The 20964-nt window shown below is 38.0% G+C and overlaps 1 protein-coding gene across 1 annotated transcript in view; it reads left to right on the forward strand.

Annotated features, from left to right (window-relative positions):
* Positions 1 to 20964, forward strand: part of SV2C (synaptic vesicle glycoprotein 2C) — a 115434-nt gene that overhangs the window by 59162 nt on the left and 35308 nt on the right. Inside the window, exon 4 of the mRNA XM_055791372.1 lies at positions 1996 to 2147. Coding sequence (XP_055647347.1) covers positions 1996 to 2147 — 152 coding nt within the window. The remainder of the gene's footprint in view (positions 1 to 1995; positions 2148 to 20964) is intronic.

Genomic DNA, 20964 nt, shown 5'->3' on the forward strand with positions numbered 1-20964 from the left:
TATCAGTGTGCTATCAGCGCTACTCTCATACTAAATCCAAAACACAGCACTGTAGCTGCTACTAGGAAGAAAATTAACTCTGTCCCACTTGAAACCAGGACAATGGACTGCTGCTTCTGTAGCCTTGGAGGACGTTTAGGACATAGCATATGAGTCAACCCACCTGGGTCATTTTTAAACAGTAGAGCAGCATCAATCTCCCATCGTCCATAGTACAGTTGGTTCATGCTGCCAGGTAGGAAATGCCTTTTTTGGTGCCTTTGGTCTGGATCTCTGTACACTTTATGACATTAAGATAGGGTATGTTCTTTCTGCTTGAAGCATCCACCCATCATTCCACAAACATTTGTATGACCTATGGATTTAATCCACCCATTGAAAACTCTCCATATGTCCTACTTCATTGTAACTGCAGCTGTAACTCAAAGCTGTGCCTGAGCCCTGGAGGGTAAGAAGTCATAGCTCTAATTCCCTTGTACTTTGGGAACTGGAGGGCTCCAAATCCATATCACCACTGAGGCAGCAGGGCTTTCCCATCACAGCAAAACAAGTTGTGATTCCACCCTTAGCCATGCCCCTTCCACTCTTCCTCACTCTGGGCTTCCTGGAGCACCTCTGACGACAATGTCTCCTGTCGCCTGTGACAGGGCAGCTCACTAGTTGAAGGCTTTTAATGTTTTCACCCATGAGAATAAAGGAGATACAGCTGTATATCTAACAAAAATTCATGGAGGTATAAACCTTTGCAGCACTGGCAGCGAGTGTAAGAAGTAGTGGGCTCCGCTATGGAAAACATTCATGGTAAAGCCTAGAGCTGACCAGAAGTACTTCATGATGGTCTGTCTAGAAGGAGGTGGCAAAACAGCAGACCCCTAAACAAGTGTAACACCTCAATCCAGTATTTCATTGCTGTACCAAAAGACATCTTAAAATAAACTGTATTGCTATGGCACTGAATTTTTTTAAGAGTGAAATACAATTTCTGTATTCATGTTTTCCTTGTAATATTTGTTTTAATCTGTTTCAAGCTTCCTTCCTTTTGCTCCCAGTTTGGCAGCTCCCAGATGACAGCATTTGCCTTTAAAATTCAGATAAAAATTCAAACCATGCAAGATGCTGCTTGAAAGTATGTAATCTGGTATGTGAGAATATCTCTTCAAGCTTCACAGGTATTTTCTTCAGCAGGAAAAATAAAATCTACAAGGACTTGTCCTGCTGTAGAACATTTGACAGCCTGCATTGGTAGTGAAGAGGTAAAGACAGTAGAAGATGATCCAGAAGCTGGTTCTGAAAAGTGCTGAAAATTACACATACTTTGAGCTACTCTAATTTTTGTAAAACCCGTTTGAACTCTTCTTTTTGTCCAGCTAACTTCAGAGAATGTTTATTTTTACCATGTGAAAAATAGAATATTATATGAATATGTAGGTGTTTCATAAAAAACTTAAGTAAAAAGCCAGCATGGGTTTAGCAAATCATGTAGTGCAACTGAATAAAACATCTTTTTAAATATGTGTGAAATAAAATGTATTAGTAACATAGCTGGCATTTAGTTACTTCTTGATTACCTAAAGCATTGGAGGTATGACTTAAGAGAAATAGCTGTTATTTTGTGAGAAAATTATTAATATTTTCAGTTAAAAGCAATGTATTTTGACACTTGACAATAGACTGCCATGATTTAAGGATTTTTGTGATGGTGAAAATCAGTGCTTTGCGCTGGTTTCTGTTCCAGCAGCTGGCACATTGACAATCTCCTTGAAACACAGAATACAATGACTTGTACACAGTTTTCAAGGGAATACTTGACAAATACTGCATCCAAACTGGTGAAAACTTCCTCAGGAGTCCCCCAATATGTGGTGCAATTTGAGAAAAGACACTCTTGCCAGAAAACTACTGTAGTTTGGATTTTCAATGACTACAGCTATGAGCTTGTTCAAACTTCAACTAGCTGTTACTTTCACTTAATTCATTATCTGTATCTCCTTTTAGGATTGGTGGAGCTGTGCCAACAGTATTCTCCTACTTTTCGGAAGTGCTTGCACGGGAGAAACGAGGTGAACACCTGAGCTGGCTCTGTATGTTTTGGATGATTGGTGGCATCTATGCCTCTGCAATGGCTTGGGCAATAATTCCTCATTATGGTAAGAAAAACATCTGCTTGTGATTTGCAGCTCTTCTAGTATGAAGGTATACTCTTGAAGTATCGTTTGAAGAGTGGGCTTCATGTCTGTTCTCAAAATACTAACACTGCTGTTAAGAAAAATTGATTCCTTTTTGTGGAAAGAATGAGAATAGGTTGCAAGATAAACAAAACCCAACATAGTAAAAAGTTCAAAAATCAGCCAATGCCAATGTTTAGTCAGTTTCTTTAAATTACTGAAAACCTGGACACATGAAAATGTAATTGGTGTTATTGTTGCATCTGGAGAAAATAGGTGATGTGGAGACTTGCCTCAGAGGAAATAAATTTTAAATTGCTGGTTGTCAAATTTGTGCTCGCTTTGTTTGTTTGGTAAAAGATAAAATGTCAATCATCCATTCTTGAGAAACAGTACTATCTTAATGTTTGCAGGGCTAGTTCTGAATATAAAGCTGTGCTGAATGTTTCATTCTGAGTAGATCTTTTTAGTGGTGTAGAAATAGAGAAACTGAGCCGACTGCTTTTAATGTTGTAGGTGTGAATGAGGGCAGATAAGACAGAAAGTTTGCAATGGCTGAAGTTACACACGCGTGCAATGTAAACCACTTTGTGAAGGAGCTCTTTACTGCTCTGCCATGGTTAAACTTATGCGAAGGTACAGATAAAATTCTTAGTCTCTTGGGCTTGCCTTTTAGAAGAGTTAAGTGCTCACAGGTCTCCAGAGTTGCTAAGGCTGTTCAGGGGTTCTTAAAAATCAGCCTCTGCAAGCACTTCTCCCTGGCACTCCTCAAGAGCAGTAAAGCCGCCTTGTGAGTTAGCTGGCATCCACAGCAGCTCTCTTCGGCCAAACAGTGAAATTTATTGCGGTTGGATTGTGAAACAGAGGACAACTTCATAAGGTTTACCCAAAGTGATTGGAACATTCAGCTAGTGTTAATGTCCAGAAATAAATTATAATCATGCAGACTCATCAAATATCTAGACTATTGCATTAAAATTAATTTTAGAGTCCACTACACACAACCTGAATCTATATATTCAGTCCTGCCTTTTGGCTTTGATTTGCTGGAATCAAAGAGAGGAATTTTTGCTGACAAGGCACAGCAGGGATAATTTATTTTTTTTCCAATTAGTAAATTGCTCTGGATGCCAAGTACTTTTTGCTTTCCTATGGATTTTTATTATCTTTATCTTTCAGTGGAAAATGCAAACATTATGACAGACTGATTTACATAGGTTGTCTAATTTCACTGTAGATTTTATAAATGACTCAATAACCTTTACTGAGGTGCTTTTAAAACATCACATGACAGTATACGTCAGTGAATAGTAATGTACTTCCTTATACCAAAGCAGTGGCACTAGAGGGAAAAATTTCTTCTTTCTTTAGCAGTGGAAGAATATCAGCAACTAAAAGCCATGCTGCACTGTTTCTTTTTGTGTGTGTGTCTTTTTGCAAAAATATTTATGAAATCTTAAGACAAAAGAACGTACAAACCAATTTTAAAAGACAGTATTCTTCAATATTAGCCCTGTAAATCACTGTCCTTGTGGTATATTAAGGAAAGTTGTAATAGCCAAAAAGAGGGCTAACAAGAAAGCTATGAACAACAAAAACAATCCTTTTGCATAGGATAAGAAGTGTGTTTACACATTGTTTTAGCAAAATTAAACAGAATATATTTATGGGTTTTGATGAGGTCTTAAAATTGTCTTCACTTTATATCAGAGATTTTTGTTATGTTGTGAAGTTTAAGACCTGTATCTTAGTTCCCAGTTACAAACGTGGAATCACACCAGCTCAAGCTCAGTAGCAAACTGCTTTGTTGCCATGCTGCTGTGCCGAGCTCTCCAGCATTGCCAAAGGCTCCCAGGGCAAACCCTGCTCCAGCACTCGGGCGAGCGTGGGCACAGGTTGCTGTACGCTCCTGCAAACGCTCCAAGTTGGGCAAATACCAGCACAGATCTGTGCACCGTTTGTATTGCGTGTGTTCAGGAGGAGGCTCTTGTGATGGTGTTTCCTCTGTCACAATTTCTACATGGCTTCCATGGAATTACTCGGCCAGAGTTAAGCAAAGATACAGATTTTTCTCCAAATCACTTCTCCACTGACAAGGAAGCAAAACATATTTATAAACAAAGCAGACCCCACCCACTTCTAAGCCCCGTTTATGTAGTGCATAGGGATTTCTGGGCTCTCTGTTTCCCACATGATGAGTAGACTGAGTTGATTTTTCCTAGCTGAGCTTGGAAGTTACTCAACAACAGTGAATGAAGTTGCATCTGTTGAAAAGCAATAAACTACCATTAAGCATAATGGAATTATTCTTAATAGAAGAATACCAGGCCAACAAAGTAGAATAGTTTCATAGATTTTTTTTTCCCCTCCTTCTTTTACAAATGTATTCCTTTCATTTGTACTGCCTCTTACATAAGCTACTTCTAAAAGCCCTAGATTCACAGCTGGTATGGTATACATTATCTAGCCCAAGGCAGCAGTGAAACTATCTATGCAAGTTTACCAGTTGTACAATTAGCTCTGTCTTTCTGTGAGAAAATAAAGATTATGTTCTCTATATGTAACAGGTTTTGTTTCTGTTCAAGCAGCACAGGGAGGTTATGAAACCTGAGCAATGCTCTGAAACACAAAATAAAGGGAAGTTAACAGTTGCCTTGGTATCAGCATGCTATTAAGAGAGGAATCAGCATGATGTAGTGCTGCAGTGAACACATATGGAAAAGCTAGTGTCTGGAAGACAAGCATCTCTGTCTCAAGGCTTCTTGAATTCTACAGCTGTTGGCTTTTTAAAAATTGAAAATGGTTGTTGACTTGTTCAGGGTTTCTGAAAGAGGAGTTCAGGTCACGGAGAAACTATTAGAAGAAACATCCGCAGAGAAATGCTTCTAATTGCTGCCAACTAACAAAGTCCCAGATTAGGGTGCTACAAAGAAATTCCTTTACGCAATTTATACTTAGATTAGGCTAGATACGAAGGTTAGTTACCATTCTATAAATCATTTTGCAAATGCAACTTTAAATTTAACATCATGTTTCAAGGTAGATTAGTTCAAAGACTGTCAAATGCAACAAATGGGCATTACAATAATCTTTAAAAGGTTCGCTTTTCAAATAACAAAGAATCTTAAGAGTGAGAAACTACATTTCAGTTTAAAATCCAGATAGTGATATACTGGCATTTTGTTACATCAGGTTTATGTGTTAGTCTGAGGGCAGGAATCAAAAAGAACTATGAGAGTCATTCTAGCCATTTTACCTGCTTAATTTAAATAAAAGTTATTAAATTATCAGTTCCATCAAAAAAAAAAAAGTTTCCTGCCATAAACATGTATTATTTTAAAAATCAGTCTTGATTTTTATTGTACCATATCTCCAAAGTAAACATCAGAGGAACCTGGAGAAAATCTCACTGTATTTAACCTATGAGTTTTAATACTACATTTAGTTTTGTTTTGCATACATGATGTATACAAGGGTTTTTTGGCTTCATAAACTACAGAAAAACCTTTAGAAATTCAAAACATTCCCTAGAGTATTTTGCTTAGTGAGAAACAAATATTGACCTCATTTGTGAATTTTACACCTGAACAAGAAGGGGAATATATGGCTGAAAAGAAATCAGATTGCAAGGTGGAAAACAGGATGATGCAGGTGTCCAGGCTGCTACAGCATAAGCTACACTTGAAATATGAAGCTTTCCGCATGCTCTAACCCTCTAGTTCTGGTATTTATCAGGAGAGAGAGGAGACAACCATGTCAAACAGCTTTAGTGAACAAATCTCCATGGTATGATCAGAGGCAGAGACAGTACTTCCATATATATCCACCAAATTGCAATTAAATTAGGCTAGATTGTTCACAAAAAGACTAGAAAATTAATAATACAGAATTAAGGGAATGGGAAACATACTACTTTCTAATACACTCAATACAAAAAACAGATTTAAATTTTTAGTCTAACACTTTATTCAGATCAGTGTAATCAATTGCATATCAGATCTTCATTTAACTATTATTTTTTTGTCAGTAGAGTCTTTTTTCCACTTAATCGAGGACCAGGTACTTATGTGTTCATAAGAGAGGTATTTAGCACCATTCAGGGAACACAAATTTGGAGGAGAAGTAAGTGGCGTAAGAAAACTAAGGAAAAAGCATTCAATTTTAGAGTTAAAGGTTTCTTGACTAGCTGTAATATGTCTCAATAGGTATAAGTAGGAAAGAATTAACTTGTTCACTATTTAAGCAGATTCTTTCCATTGCATCTACAAATGACTAGCATTTTGTCCTGTGACTGAAAGAGGACAAGTTAAAAATTGTATTTTTACCCTATTTAGTAAAATTAAAATTTTACTAAACTAAACAAAGCCAATTTTTTCTGAATAGTCAATTGTTTTTTTTTAAAGAGAGTAACTTTTTTACAGTAACGTAGAACTTAAAAATGCAGACATAGAAGTGTCCAGTCAATGGACTCACACTTGACTTGAAAAACATTGTATTTAAAAGATTAATGGTAACTTCTACTTTTAAAATGCTTAATTATGTTTCCTATGGGAAAATTTGTATTCTTTTCCTGTTTTGTAAAATATATCTGCTATCACTTTTCTCTAAAGATCATCACCTATTACTTTTCTCCTGCCGATATCCTTAAATGAGTTTAAATGGCAGAAGCTGGGATTTAGTTTAATAGGAAAGAAGTTAAATTTTAAATACAGCTGTAATACAGGACTAACATAAACTGCCCAATGCAGTAACAGTACCTCCATCAGTGGAGATTTTTAAGGACATAGCAAACCAGAGCCTGTCCCCAGTAGTTTAGGACCATGCTAAATTCACCAAACATCTGACTGTGGAGACCTGCTGCCCATTCTTAATTCTACTTTCCCTGAGTACGTAAATCTTTTCATAGGCACAGAAGTCCATAAATGGCTTCTGTTTCTAACCGAGTATAATCATGATTAGAGTGGACCGATCTCTTTTTCATTTGAGTAGGTGGCTTGCGAAGTGGCCTGAAAATAATTTCTGTTTCTAGCAGAAGATTGTTGAGGTGAAACAGATCCATTCACCTTAAGAAATTAACTTTACTGGCAATCAAAAAGATCTCTTTATACCTTTTTGGTAGGTGGGTTGAGAGTGGTTTCTGTAGTACTTTCTGCTGGAATGTTTGCTTTGTTGATGTGTCGTCCAGTTGAGAGAAAAAAAAGGTAAACATATCTTCAAAATTGCAATAACATCTGCTTCTGTATGAAAACATCATGAACTATACTGTAGTAAAATAGGGAAGGAGGAGGTAAGGAGATGGAGAGCTACTGGGCTCACTGCAACTCGGAGCATGTACAGACCAGGCAGTGTTAATGGAGGAGTTAATCTCTCAGCCTGTGACAGACTAAACTGAGAATATGATAGACTAAAACTTTTCAGTGGCAATGAAGTCTGAAAAACTTTTAACTCCCTTTTTCTATCTTCTCCCCCACCACCACCTTGGTTGGGCTAAAGCGTTTTTCCGTGGCAAATGGCAGCATCAGTACTGGGGTAAAAAATCCATTGCCAATGCTTTGTATTACCAGCAGGGTTATAGGACATGGTGAGTACTTGATTAGCAATAAAAGCAGAAGGATCTTAGGACCCATCCATCTTCCAGAACTTCTGATGAGCAGAACTGTATCCTTCTGAGTGGTAGAAACTGCAAATGTGGATGTACAGATATTTCAGTTTAGCCTGCTGGTCTCTTCCCATTACGAGGAGACAAGAGTTTATTGCATTAACAAAGTGGAGTCAAAAGGATGCACTCTCCTGTGGTGATGATTATTCCAAGATGAATGCTGCGAAACAGTTGTTTCCCACTACATAAATGTTACGTGGTATGTAAGTTTTAGACAATATAAGGAAAAAGTGGAGCCTTCTCTGTTTCTCAGCATTTATTTTTGTAGAAATTAAAAGGTTAACAAATGGCTTTGTTACTAAGATGAAGGACTAGAAGCCAAATTCTTTGCTAGCAACTTAGATAGGCTATATTTTTTTCAACAATAATCCATGAATTTGAGTATCTCAAGGTCTAGGTCAGGATTGTACCTGGTCGACTGTAGAAAATTCTTGACTACTTTGAAGAATTCGGGTCTTAACTAATTATTACTTGTCTGTAAAAAAACCACCCTATTAATTACTTGGTTAAGATTGCACAGATTAGTATCTGTGAAGTGCCTTTAGACACAATTTTTCTGCTCAGATCTATAAGCTTCGAAGTGTCAAAGTTGACAGTGATGCTGCAAGTAAGTGGCTGTTACTTTTACAAATATTGCTGCATTTCAAGTAATTCATGTAGCACTTCTAAATTCTGAAATGTATGTTAGAGGTGGGTCTGAGCATCACAAGAACAGCTTGATTTCACTCATGGCTATTTCATCAGCTGCTCCCAGCATTTCCTCAGCAGCAAGGTGCCATCAGTTTATAGATGCATTAAAAATCATGGTTTCACCTTAAGGAAACGATCACCAAGTTAATTCTTCCACCTCTCCTTTGCTGTAGTCCCCAGAGGGGAATTTGACTATCTCTGATGCAGCGCACCCATCCAATCAAAAGGCTGGGATGCGCTTACATGATTTATAATAAAGAGCCACACTTGACTGATTTCGTATTGCTGCATCACTGTGGTGGTGACTGTGCCCAAAACAACCAGGGAAAGAAATTATATTCAGTAGTTATACCTACAAAGATGATTTACTGCAGTTCCTTGTACATCACACCTGATTAGTGTGAGTTGGAAATAAACAGTTACATGATGGCTGCTTGATTTTCTTGTTCGAAGTTGGAACATGCTGAAATAGGATGCCATCTATGATTCAGACATGCAAGAAGTGCATCAGTGATGTCTTTAATCTTGCAGAAGATAAATAAGAGAAGAGCTGCAAAGGGAAAAAGAATAAACCGCTTACTGATGATAAGACAAAATGTTAATGAGCTGAAATTTCTGCCAAGGGGAGGCAGTATAAATAATTGAAAAGGATTTCTAATGGTGTGTTAGTTAAACATCTGAATAAAACTGCTATGGAAATAGTGAAATCTCAGTCACTGTAAGTTTTTAAGAACATATTTTGAGATTATTGTAAGGGCCATTGTTGATCCTGATTTGGAGTAAACGGATGCACTGGTGTTGTGGTTTAACCCTGGCCGGCAGCTAAGCACCATGCAGCAGCTCGCTCATTCCCCCTCAAGGAATGTAAAGCTCAAGGGTTGAGATAAGAACAATTTAATAGGTAAAGCAAAAGCCAAGCATGCAGGCAAAGCAAAGCAAGGAATTCATTTACCACTTCCCATGGGCAGGCAGGTGCTCAGCCATCCCCAGGAAAGCGGGGCTCCATCATCCATAACAGTTACTTGGGAAGACAAACGCTATAATACCAAAATGTCCCTCTCTTCCTTCTTCTTCCCTCAGTTTATATACTCATCATGGTGTCATATGGTATGGAATAGCTCCTGGGCTAGTTCAGGTCACCTGTCCTGGCTGTGTCCCCTCCCAGTTCCCCATGCCCCTCCAGCCCTCTGGCTGGCAGGGCCCAGGAAACTGAAAAGTCCTTGATTTAGTATAAACATCACCCAGCAACAACTAAAACCATCAGTGTCCTGTCAGCATTGCTCTTGCATCAGAGCCAAAACACAGCGCTGCACCAGCTACTAAGAAGAAAACTAGCTCTGTCTCAGCTGAAACGAGGACAACTGGATGCCCCCTCAAAGTTCCATCTACCTCTGTTCTCAAAGAACTATTAAATAGATGCTGTTGCCCCAGAGGGTGCTGGGGTAGACCAGAAAAGAGAAAATAAAACAAAGACAAAAGAAGAGAACTTCAGAAATTGGGGTGGGGGGGAGAGGAATAGGAAGCAGCATATTAGACATTCCCAGCACATGTAGGAAAATGCCTGTCTGCCAAACTGTTCCAGCTCATAGGTCCAAAAAGAAGAGAGGTTTCTCGCCTGAATAACCCTGCACTGGTAGAAAGAGAAATGAAAAAGTTGAATCTTCTCTAATCTTGAAAATTCTGGACTCTAAATTTGAAAAACATTATTTTTCTTATTTTTCTCAAACCTTTCCCTAATAGTCTGCCTCTTCATGGTGGTTCAGAACAAATCCAAGCAGCTCTTTTGGAAAAAAATTGAGCTCAAGGCTCCATTTTCTACCACACAATAGCTTCTGTTCTCTGCAGAGGTTCTCAGACTTCTATTAGTTGTCCAGAAAAAAGAGAGATACCAGACAAGATGGCTTGGGGAAGAGCTGCATTTGTCTTTTCTCAGTTGTAAAAAGCCCATGAATACCCCAAGAAATCTGCAGAATTTTAAACTTGGAGAAAACATTTGATCCAAAGTTTAAAACCAAGAGCATTTCTTCAATTTCGCCTTTTCCATATATTCGCCCTTCTGTCTTTAGAATCAATTAATCTGTGGATACCTTAACCAATGAAGGATACTGTTCGATGTTTGAAAGTTGGAGCTTTGTTAAGGTTGAATCTGCATTTGCTGTAACACTGTGTCATGCTGAACAAATGGAATAGATCAGACTTAAAGGCATCAACTACATAATGCAACATCTGTTGATCTGTTTTACATTCCACTAAGCGGGAAAATTATGTCTAATGTGCTGTGCTTCCCCCCATACTTAGTGCACTTGTATTAATCTGGTATTCTGCAGACTGAAGCTATATCTATGCTTTTTAAATCTGAGTTAATTAAGTGGGTGTGAGGCAGTTTTGATGTTAACTTATCAACTGCTACTCGTGAATTTTTCTTCATTTGAAATAATCTTACAAAATTAGATTATACTGAATGCGTATACTTTAAAAAAGTCTTCATCTTTAGGAACAACAAGATTGACAGAACACAGCAGAATTTAGAACAATTGCTTATGCAAATCCAGCTAGGAAAGAAAACAAATCACTTTGTTCATCAGTTTGCTATTTTCTGTGCCCTAATGCAGGGTTTGATATGGTCATTTAAATGTTTATATTCAAAAGCATTGGATCCTTAAGTAGCTGTTAGCACATCTACTTAATGAGCACTAAAGATACTCATTAGTGAGCTTCAAATATAACCTTCTTTTGGGCTAGTTAGGTTGACTGTGAAAGAGCAAATCTGTTTATTGAGAGGTTCAGTAAAAAACTAGCAAATTGCTTTGTGAGCAGAGAAGTTATGAGGCCCAGATTCCTAGGTGTTTCTGTCCATGTCCCTGTGATCCTGGCTAACTCTTTCCTCTCTGTATCTCTTACAAGGCACTGCGGCAGTTTCTCCTTGCTTTTTCCACATCCCTTTCTGCTATAGTTTCTACAGTTGCCCTTTCTTGTCCCCAGCACTATGCATCAAGAAACAGTCGGCTTCGCACACCCTCACCCTGCTCTCTGCTGCATTATGGCCTGCTCCAGCCCAGCCGCTGCCAGGGAGGAGGCAGCGCATGATGGCATGCATCAGGCTGGTGACAGAGCTGATGGGTGGCTTGGCCTCAGCCCCCAGGCTGCCTGCAGCACCCCAGAGGGACCACTGACTTCTCCTGCCTTTTCCTCCATCCTCCAATGGGGTCTCTCCCCTGTGCCAGAGTGGTGCATTTCACAATACTTTGGGGAGTGTGATTATCTTTGAGACTATTTCTTTCTGTCAGATTTGATTGAAGTAGGTCAGTGGCTTTAAATGACACTGGTGGAGGAACTGACAGGTGAACACATCGTTGCCATAAACATCACTGCCTAATGCCATAAACAGGATTTTCCACAGAAACCATAGTAACAGTCATTCTTATGGCAATAAAACAGTGGCAGCTCCTCAGCCTTAGTCTTAATGAAAAGTCAGTTTCACACAATGAATTGGCCTCGAGTATAAATCAAGAAAAATTACATCCAAGTTAACGAATATGACTTAGAAGTCTGGCCAGTGGCCGTCAGAAATGTCTGCAGTGTCAGGCATAACCCTTGTTTTTCACTTCCAGAAACAAATTGGATTCTGATCTGATGAGATTTCTTCTTTGTTCAAATTTTTAATGTTAAAAAGACAAAAAAGCTTTTGATTTTGTGATTGTCTGTAACAGATGAAAAATTCAGGTGATTTGTACAGGCAGGCGAAAGAAGAGGTCACTGTTCTTACTGTATGATTATTGAGATATATAAATATATTCGTTTTCTTTGGAACACAGTATGACAGCACAAATTTGATCATACTTCCGTATTGTCTGTCTTACGAAACTAACTACTCTGAAGGACTTAGTGATTGTCCTTTCAGTAACAGTTTCTTTCCACTTCAGTAATTCTGTCTATGGATTGGATGTACAACTGGAATATCATTTTTCAATTTGCAGTGCAGTCACTTTTAAATCAGCATAATCAGTTGCAAAATGGCATTGGATTTCTTTTTCAGGAAGTTTGTTTATAGTTTCCCACAAAGGAAAATATTAAATGCTGCTTTTGAAAGTCATGCCTACTCCAATGAAAGTAATTCCATCAGGGTATATTCAACTATCCATGAGTACCTGAATATCTGAATACAGCATCTGACTTACATTCTTTCTGCTAATATTTACAGGGGAGGGACATGTACAAATCAGAGAAGGAAGCTATCTACCTCCCCTACAGTGTCTGTGTTCTTAATGTTTCCAACACATCTGTATTTTTATGGTTTCCAAAGATGCCAGCAGAAAACAATATAAAATGAGCAAAGAGAAACAGCAAATTTTTGTAGTGAGGGCTCTGGGCTGAGGTTTCAGTCCCTGGTCTCCTCAGCTTTGATGCTGGAGAGGCGAGGAGATGCTGCTTTCTACCACTTGTTCCTCTCTTGCTGCTTGAGTCTGTACTATCTTGTTTCCTTGCTAGTACAGGGGTTATCTGGCTTAGGGCATTGAGAGTTTTGGCCACCCTCCTAGTTGTTTCCTGAATGTGACATTGCCATATGATAAAAAAGTGAGGAATCACAGCTCAAGAGGTCAAGGTAAGGCTTTTAGATTGTTTTATTTCCCCACAGGAATCTGATATAATCATCAGATTCCTTATGATACCTGGATATTCTAGACTCTCTAAGGAAGTCACAAAGCTTTATAAACGGAAAAATATAATATAATGCTGTGCTTTTTTCATCTATTGTTTGGTTCAATAATTACTTTTCAAACACTGAGACTGCCTCTCCATAGGCAGAATCCACCTCCCTACCACCACCTTTTGGATAGCCATGATTATAACTGAGGACTGTTAGTACTTATTTATGAGTACAAATAATATTTGTGTTGCAAGTGTTTAACTGAAGATTGAATTCAAGGTTTCTGACACATGGTTCACAGTATGCTAAGTTCCATGTATTCAGCTGACCAGGTTTGTTTAATTAACTGCTGTTAGAGTAAAAAGATAATTCTTAGAATGATAATTCTTAGAATGTACGTCTGGTCTAATTATTAGATCACATAAACTACCTGTTTAGTCTATCTGTTTCTCTCTCTTAGTGATAGGATATTGCTTCTTTTTGTGTAAAAAAAAAAAAAAAAAAAAAGATTAATTAGCAAAAAAGGAAATGACACTTCAATCACAGTGCTGAAATGCTTATTTAAAAAAGATTTTTCTTGCAACGACTTTCAAACAAATACAAGTTAATAAAGTTAACTTTTGAAAGAGATTCTCTAAATTGCATGGATGTTCTGTTGTTACACTGCAGCAGCACGTGAAAGGCAAAAAGCATACCACTGGTAAAAGGCATGTTCTCTCTGTAGTCGTCAGAAAATGTTCCAGCATTTCAGTGATTGTTTTGTTGGTAAGTTAGGCTAGATAAGAAGGCCCCATTTTCTCTTCATAAACTGCAGTGTTTTATTGTGCCTTTTGCTGACTGGTTTTTTGATTAATTGCTTCTTTTTTCTTCTTCACTGTGAGCCCGTAACTTAAATATCCTTAGTCCAGATGCACATAAATCACTGGACGTCCTGGACCAGGACAGGAACCCTTACATTTTCAATTAACTTCCACATTTAACAGCTGCTGTTGGTAGTGTCTACAGCAGCTGTTCACACCAAATACAATGCAATTTGTGAGCTGAGAGCTATGGAGGCTGTGGAGGGCACCACACAAAAATACATAGGTATCAATTGTGTCTGTGTTTTACACTGATTTTGTTGCAGACAAGTGTTTTCTTTCAGACTTGGTTCATAATGACTACTGCACAGGGAATTTTGCAATTTTACGCTGTCTACTTTTAAAAGTGGATTTTGTCTGCTATTGATTATTTACACTTAACCGTACTCTTCAGCACTGTCCAAACAGGTGTTTCTAACTTCATACACAGACCATTTTTCAGTTCTTAATTAGGTGTAGTAAAATAAATTCATGGGAACCACTAAGTACATGTAGGAGACCAGAGGTAGAAATCTTAACAAGAAATCAGAAGTAAGGTCATACAAACAAAATTTGAAGTACATTTTAGTGACACTTGATTGCAGTCTCAGTGTTGACACTGACCATGATATTTTTAAGCTCTGACAGTAGCATCTTTTAAGATGTGCATTCCCCCATTCTCTTGGCATCAGTTGCATCTGCTTGATCTGTCATCTCTTGAAAGTACGACATGGCCCAAGTCTGTAGGTTATGATGTCAGAGTTGTGGCCAGCATGTTTTACTTCCTTGTTTTGCAGATTGTGAAGTGCCTTCACTGAACAGCTGCACAGAGCCAGACCCAAGTGAGGACTTTGCAGAACTGCACAAGCGCATAAATCTCTGGGGCCACTGGCTCAGTCAGACAAACAGTCAGATCAATTATGTGCCACAGTCCTTGTAATGAATTTTTTTATTAACCCTTGGTGGCCTATTCTGTTTTGGTTGTGTTTTTTTTTTTATATGCGAATAATAAGAACATCATCTTTCCAGTCCTTCAGTCTCCATTCTGCTTTGGACGATAATGTAAACATGTAATTATTTAATAGCTCTTGCTCATATTGGAAAATACATTTTCATTTTCATGCTCAGTCTTTATCTGGTTGTTAAGCTAAGAAAACTCTTAGACCATTCTTTTGATTCGATCTTCTTTTGCACTGATTTGTATTTTATAAAGGATGAGGTAGAGAGGAAGAAAGATATTTTGAGGATGCAGAAGTAGAATGTTTAAAAACACTGATTTAATATTTAAGCACATAATTACAGGTTTGCCCTGGAAAAATTTCAGAATTGATGCTTATTATCTGTATGTGTTTTCTGTAATGAGTGAGGACATACTCACTTCCCAAGGAGTGTCATATTTGCATTCAGAGTGAAGCCACATAGAAGTCATTTGGGCTTGATTCCTGGTAACACGTGTCTGAAGTCTAGCTAAATGACTCGGTACAGAAACAAAACTCTTAATGGTGACCAAAGGCAAGACACTGCAATTCTGTGTTGAAGTGCTTTGAGATTTGGTAGGTTTCCAGTCCTATAGGATAGTTGCATTGTGTTTGTATTTAGAACTGCTAAGGTGCAAAATTGGATCCTGCATGGTGGTGGCCAGGTAGAGACATTTACATCAGCATGACACCTTAGCAAAGTTTATTTCCACTATTTCTCCCTCATTTGAGAATGGAAAATTCTGAGTGGCCAAAGTTAAACAAACAGAAGTAGAGAACTGCAGGGTTGTCTCCACTCCTTGGCAGTGACATTCCTTGTTCCTTTCCTGTTAAGTGGAATGCTTTGGTCTTAGCACTTATTTTCATGCAGTATCATATCGATGGGTGCAACAAATAGTTTAAATCAGGGGACCAATGCAGGAAAGGCTCACAGACCTCTGTGTGATGATCCCACATCAACTGAACACCTCTCCAGGGCCAAGCAGGTATTGGAGAACAGCTCTGATTCTCTTAGGAGTCAGGTGCAGGTACATCAAGAAACCTTGTAGACAGTTTTGTACAAATTTGATGTTTATCCTTTCCCTTTCACATTATGGGGTGATGGCTCTGCATTTCATGTCAGCATCTTCCTCTATGGATCTGAATAGTACAGTAAAGTCTTCTCCCAAACTGCGTGTATTTTGGCTTTCACTTTTCTCTTATTTTCATTACTTATCAGTGTTACTGAGGTCTTCCAGCACTGACTTAAGATTTAACCTGTGTATTACTGTTCCTGTTTTGTAGATAGGGATGAAGCATATAACCAGAAGAGCACAATAAAACACTACAGATTGCCAGTAACTCGCCATGTAATTGGATGATGGGAGAGTGGTGGCTTGGAGACTGACTAAAGTGAATAAACAAACTTGTATACTTTTGTATATGTGTGTGTGTATATATACATATGTGCATATATATGTGTGTGTATATATATGTATACAGTAAGACAAATAAGTAGGAGAGGGAACTTCAACTCCCATCAGCTGGTTTGCTGTCAGCAGACTCTTACAGCTGCCATTCAAACCAGAATGTTTCCTGCAAATGCACTTACCCAACATATTTTTCTTTTTTTCCTATTTCTTTTTCCTTCTTTTTTTCTTTTTTCTTTTTTCTTTTTTCTTTTGAACATGCTTTTTTTATATACAGGTAACCATTAAATTTCTTTTTGTTTCAGAGCTGTTTTACATCAGTAAAAAGGTAATTTGTCCAGCTCTGTGAAGTGTGCTAGAATCTTCTCATTATCGTACCTTTCTCTGTCATATATTAAGTGCAGAAGAGGCAAAACCAATTCTGAAAATCCCATAAGCTGCCTCTTGTGAAAGCTCTTTTCTGCCACTGTTATAACTATAGCGTCTTCGGAATAGTCCACTGGAGGGGAGAATATGGGGCAAATATGCAGAAAATTTGTGAGGCTCTATTTAGTTTGCAAGTCCTTTCTCTCTGGTTCTGTATAGCTTCACTTCTGTCCTGTAGGACTTCATAAAATGTGAACTGCTAATGAGTGATTTTGCCTTATTCATATCTCTCTTTTATTTAGTTGGCCCAGTATCCTTCCCAGTGAAGAAAATTTAAGTGGAGTTGACTTTCTGTTCAAGTCAAGATACAGACTTGATTAGGCTCAAAAACTGACAACAGCTTACTTCAAGTCCCTACATGTGTTCATGCTTATCTAGCCAGGGAGGGGAGCGAGATTCTGATTTTCTTATCACAAATAGAGCACTAATTAAACATTCTTTGCCACCTCTAGCATCTGCCAAGATTAGATAGATGACATGACCAGGCTGTTAGATACCTGCAGTTCTCTTATTAGGAGCTGCTGCTTTGATTCTCTGAAATGATTACAACTGTTCATCTCTTCTGCCATTTTAAAGATTAACTTATTGACTGTATTGGCTACTGTGAGTCACAGGATCTTGACACAGCCATACTTCAGGGCCAAATGAAAGTCAGATTTCAGATGGTCCATTGCAATCCATGCATGCGATGACTTACAATCTTCCCTTGTCTTTTTTTCCCCAGCATTACTAGGTATTCTGATTTGAAATTATGTTTTATGCTTTCTCTGTCAGGCCTGTCTCAGATACATTAGCATTTCCATAGCAAGAAGGCAAACCTAACAGGTCTATATCCTGTGCAGAGTATATGTAAGGTTAAGTGAAAGGCCAACAGATCATAACTAAACCTCCAGTTTTGGGCATGTATTATACCAAATCATTGTCTAAAATATGGGTATATGCAAACTTCCTCCTTAATGAAAAGCAAAACTGGACAGTACTACAACAGGTATTAGAAACATTTTAAAAGTGTATTATTGATGTCACTGTCCAAAGGTACTACTGATAGAAACCTCACCTGGACTATAGTGCCATGCACTGGATAGAGGAGTTGTGTCTGGTAGTATTAGAAAGCAAATTATTTTCTATACTAGGTCAGCCCTGCTTGCACCTGTCCTGGGACTTGTCTGAATGGCAGATAATGTTACTGGAGTGATCGGAGACCTGATAATATCAAGTATTCAGATGAAGATCAATGCCAGCACAGGGAAGTGATGACTGTCAGTGGTTGACAACCCCCTCCTCTGCGGGAGAGGAGATGTGTCTTTAGAAAATTCCTTGTTCCTTTTTTTTTCACAGTTTTAAGTGTCAGCAGACTAAGTCTGAGTTGACTGTATTTGTAAAATATATCTGTTTAACACTATTACTTTCTTCTTTTATTGAACTGTTGATCCTCATGGCTGCCAGGGACTAACAGCATCAGCTAGAGAGCCAGGCAGATGCAGATGAGAGATAGAAAGTCTTCTGCGGCATCTTTGTTAGGGTACTGCTGTCATGGCCTGACACACTTCAGCTGTTTTATTTCTATAGTCCTGCAGAAATTACCATCAGCTGACCTGCTGAGCCAGTGGGCTTGTAGAGTATCTAACTATCTGTATAGACTAAAAATATCACTGTCTTTACCATGTGATACTAATAATCTAATCACAGGAAAGACAAGCTTTTTACTTTGTATTACTGGAATTTCACATTAATACAATTACAGAATAATTCTGAAAACATTATTTCTGCATTTGTTAGAAACCATGTATTTCACTCAGTCTTGTAAAAATGTCTAACTGAGCTTTCTCAGCTATGTAACTTATCTGATTATTATTTTTTTCAGTTTCAGTGATGTTTTACCGTTATTCTTAATTGGTATCACTAAAACATATGGCCTCAAATCCTAGACATCATTCACAGTTAAACTTAGTAATGCCATGACAGACTAAATATAAGTACAACAATAATGCATTTCAGTCCTGCCAGCTGCAAAGTATTTCCAGTCCTCCTCATAATTTTGATTTAGCTTACATTTGGGAAATACTCAACAAAACAGCACGTAATAGCAAAGGTCTTTCTGCAGAAATGGTTTGCTTATTTTTATTTACGTGCAGTAACAGTGCCACCACGTGGCAAGTGAGACAAATCGCACATCATTAGTTACTGGACTCTTTCAAATCTGAAACATTAAAAATTGAGGCTAGAAAGCTGGGTTCTTACCAAAGATTTTGTGGTAAAACAGAAATAAGAAAAGTTATAAAATCGTAGAAATGATTCTGCAGAGGAATCTATTGAGTCTATGAATTCACGTAAATTCCTTGACTATATTTCTTCTTCACCCTTAATTTGGGGATAATCTTGCATCTACTCCCTTCTTTGATCTACCAAAAGACAGAAGTTTATGCAGACTTGGGTTCTGACTATTTCTGACACTGTCATGAATCTAGTTCTTCTGATTCCTACTGAATGACTAACAAAAAATGTTATCATTAATGGTCATACCAAGAAGGCCATAAAATCCCTGTATTAGTTTAGGATTTCTTTGCCCACATTCATCCCATTATCCCATTAGAAAGGGGTTTCACAGTTTCATTCCGCTGGTATTTAGAAACTTTTCCCTATGTGTGTATATTTATATATATATATAAAAAAATAACAGCCATTATTTATACAAGCATCCATACTTTTTGTTGCCTACATGCACTTTAGTGTAGCCCTTATGGATTTATATAGAGAGATCATGGTCCCTGTCAGCCCTCACTTTAGACATTTAAGCAAATCATCACCATTAGTCCACTCTATAGAAATCTACCCACTGTAAAAGATGATCCTTGTCCTTGAAGTTACCTGCTATTTATCAGACAATATACATTTATAAAATTCAGCATAATATGGACAGCTTTACCTTTATGTTTATTCAGAACATCTGTGACAGAAATGCCTTTTTTTCTCTCTTTTGGAATGAGAATTTGTTTATAATACCCTTGTAATTTATTAATATTATGGAGCAACTGAATATCACTGGTTTGGGAGGGAAGCGTTTGTTGACACTGAATTCAACATATAAATTGGTAATTAGATATAGATTAGCATCTCACACCTTTTGGTTTTGCTCTGCTGCATGCTGCTCTGTTTCTGTCATCAGTAATTGCCATGTCTGATTCTCTTGGCCTTTTCCAGCAGTCAGTGCAGTGGGAGGGTGGTAGGCAGCACAAAGGTTGCTGCAGCACCTTCAGATTCAGTCATTGCAGGTTTTATGTTGCTTTACAAGGGTGAAGTTTAGCTCTAGGTTGCTGTGCAGTGCTCTGAATGGAACCACGCAGAGCTGCTCCATCTTTGCTATTGTGTCATAAATCAGAGAGGGAGAAGCAAATTGTGTTACAGCCAACAACGTTTCTATTTGGTTTCAAGACTTACGTACAATAGGCATGAAAGCCATTTTGTGAGCTAAATTCAGAGCTACTCTAATGGCTCCATTTTCCATATTAGTTTATGACCTAGGAAAATGGGATGTGATAAATGCAAGAATAAAACTAAACTTGCTCTGCATTTAAAATACGTGTGTGTTTTGCTGATCTGGTGCTGGAATAGACAGGATAGCAGCCTCAAGAAAACTGTGATGCAGCTGGCTCTTTTTCTACCATGACATTCACTATTATCATTAATTCAGCAGATATGTTAAATCACAATATAAATTGCAGCAGCTAATGCAGTACATAGAGAAAAAGACGGAATAAGAGCAATAGAAACTATTATGAACATTTCACTTGACATGCTCCTCAGATATTTTGAAGAGTAAAAAATATGTTTTGTATGTTGTCAGGATGACATCAGGATGAACCATGCACTCATTTCTTTTAATTAAGTGTGGTTCACTTCCATTAATAAATGACACTTTAAAATAAATTATCACCAGCGTTTTCCAGGACCAGCTACAAAGCACAAGATGTTGCTGTTGTTTTATAACAGGTATAAAGCCAAGTTGATTTCATTTACCACTTAAGTGCCTTTTGTGCAGCTCAATCTCATAAAACATAAACCAGAGCAATAAGAGGCAGATTGTCTAAATACACCAGTGGCTCTGTGTATTTCTGTGGCAGTTTTTAATGGCAACAAGAGCCAGTACCTTC

This window comes from Falco peregrinus, chromosome Z (genome assembly GCF_023634155.1).
Source record: "Falco peregrinus isolate bFalPer1 chromosome Z, bFalPer1.pri, whole genome shotgun sequence".
In the NCBI taxonomy this organism is placed as follows: Eukaryota; Metazoa; Chordata; class Aves; order Falconiformes; family Falconidae; genus Falco; species Falco peregrinus.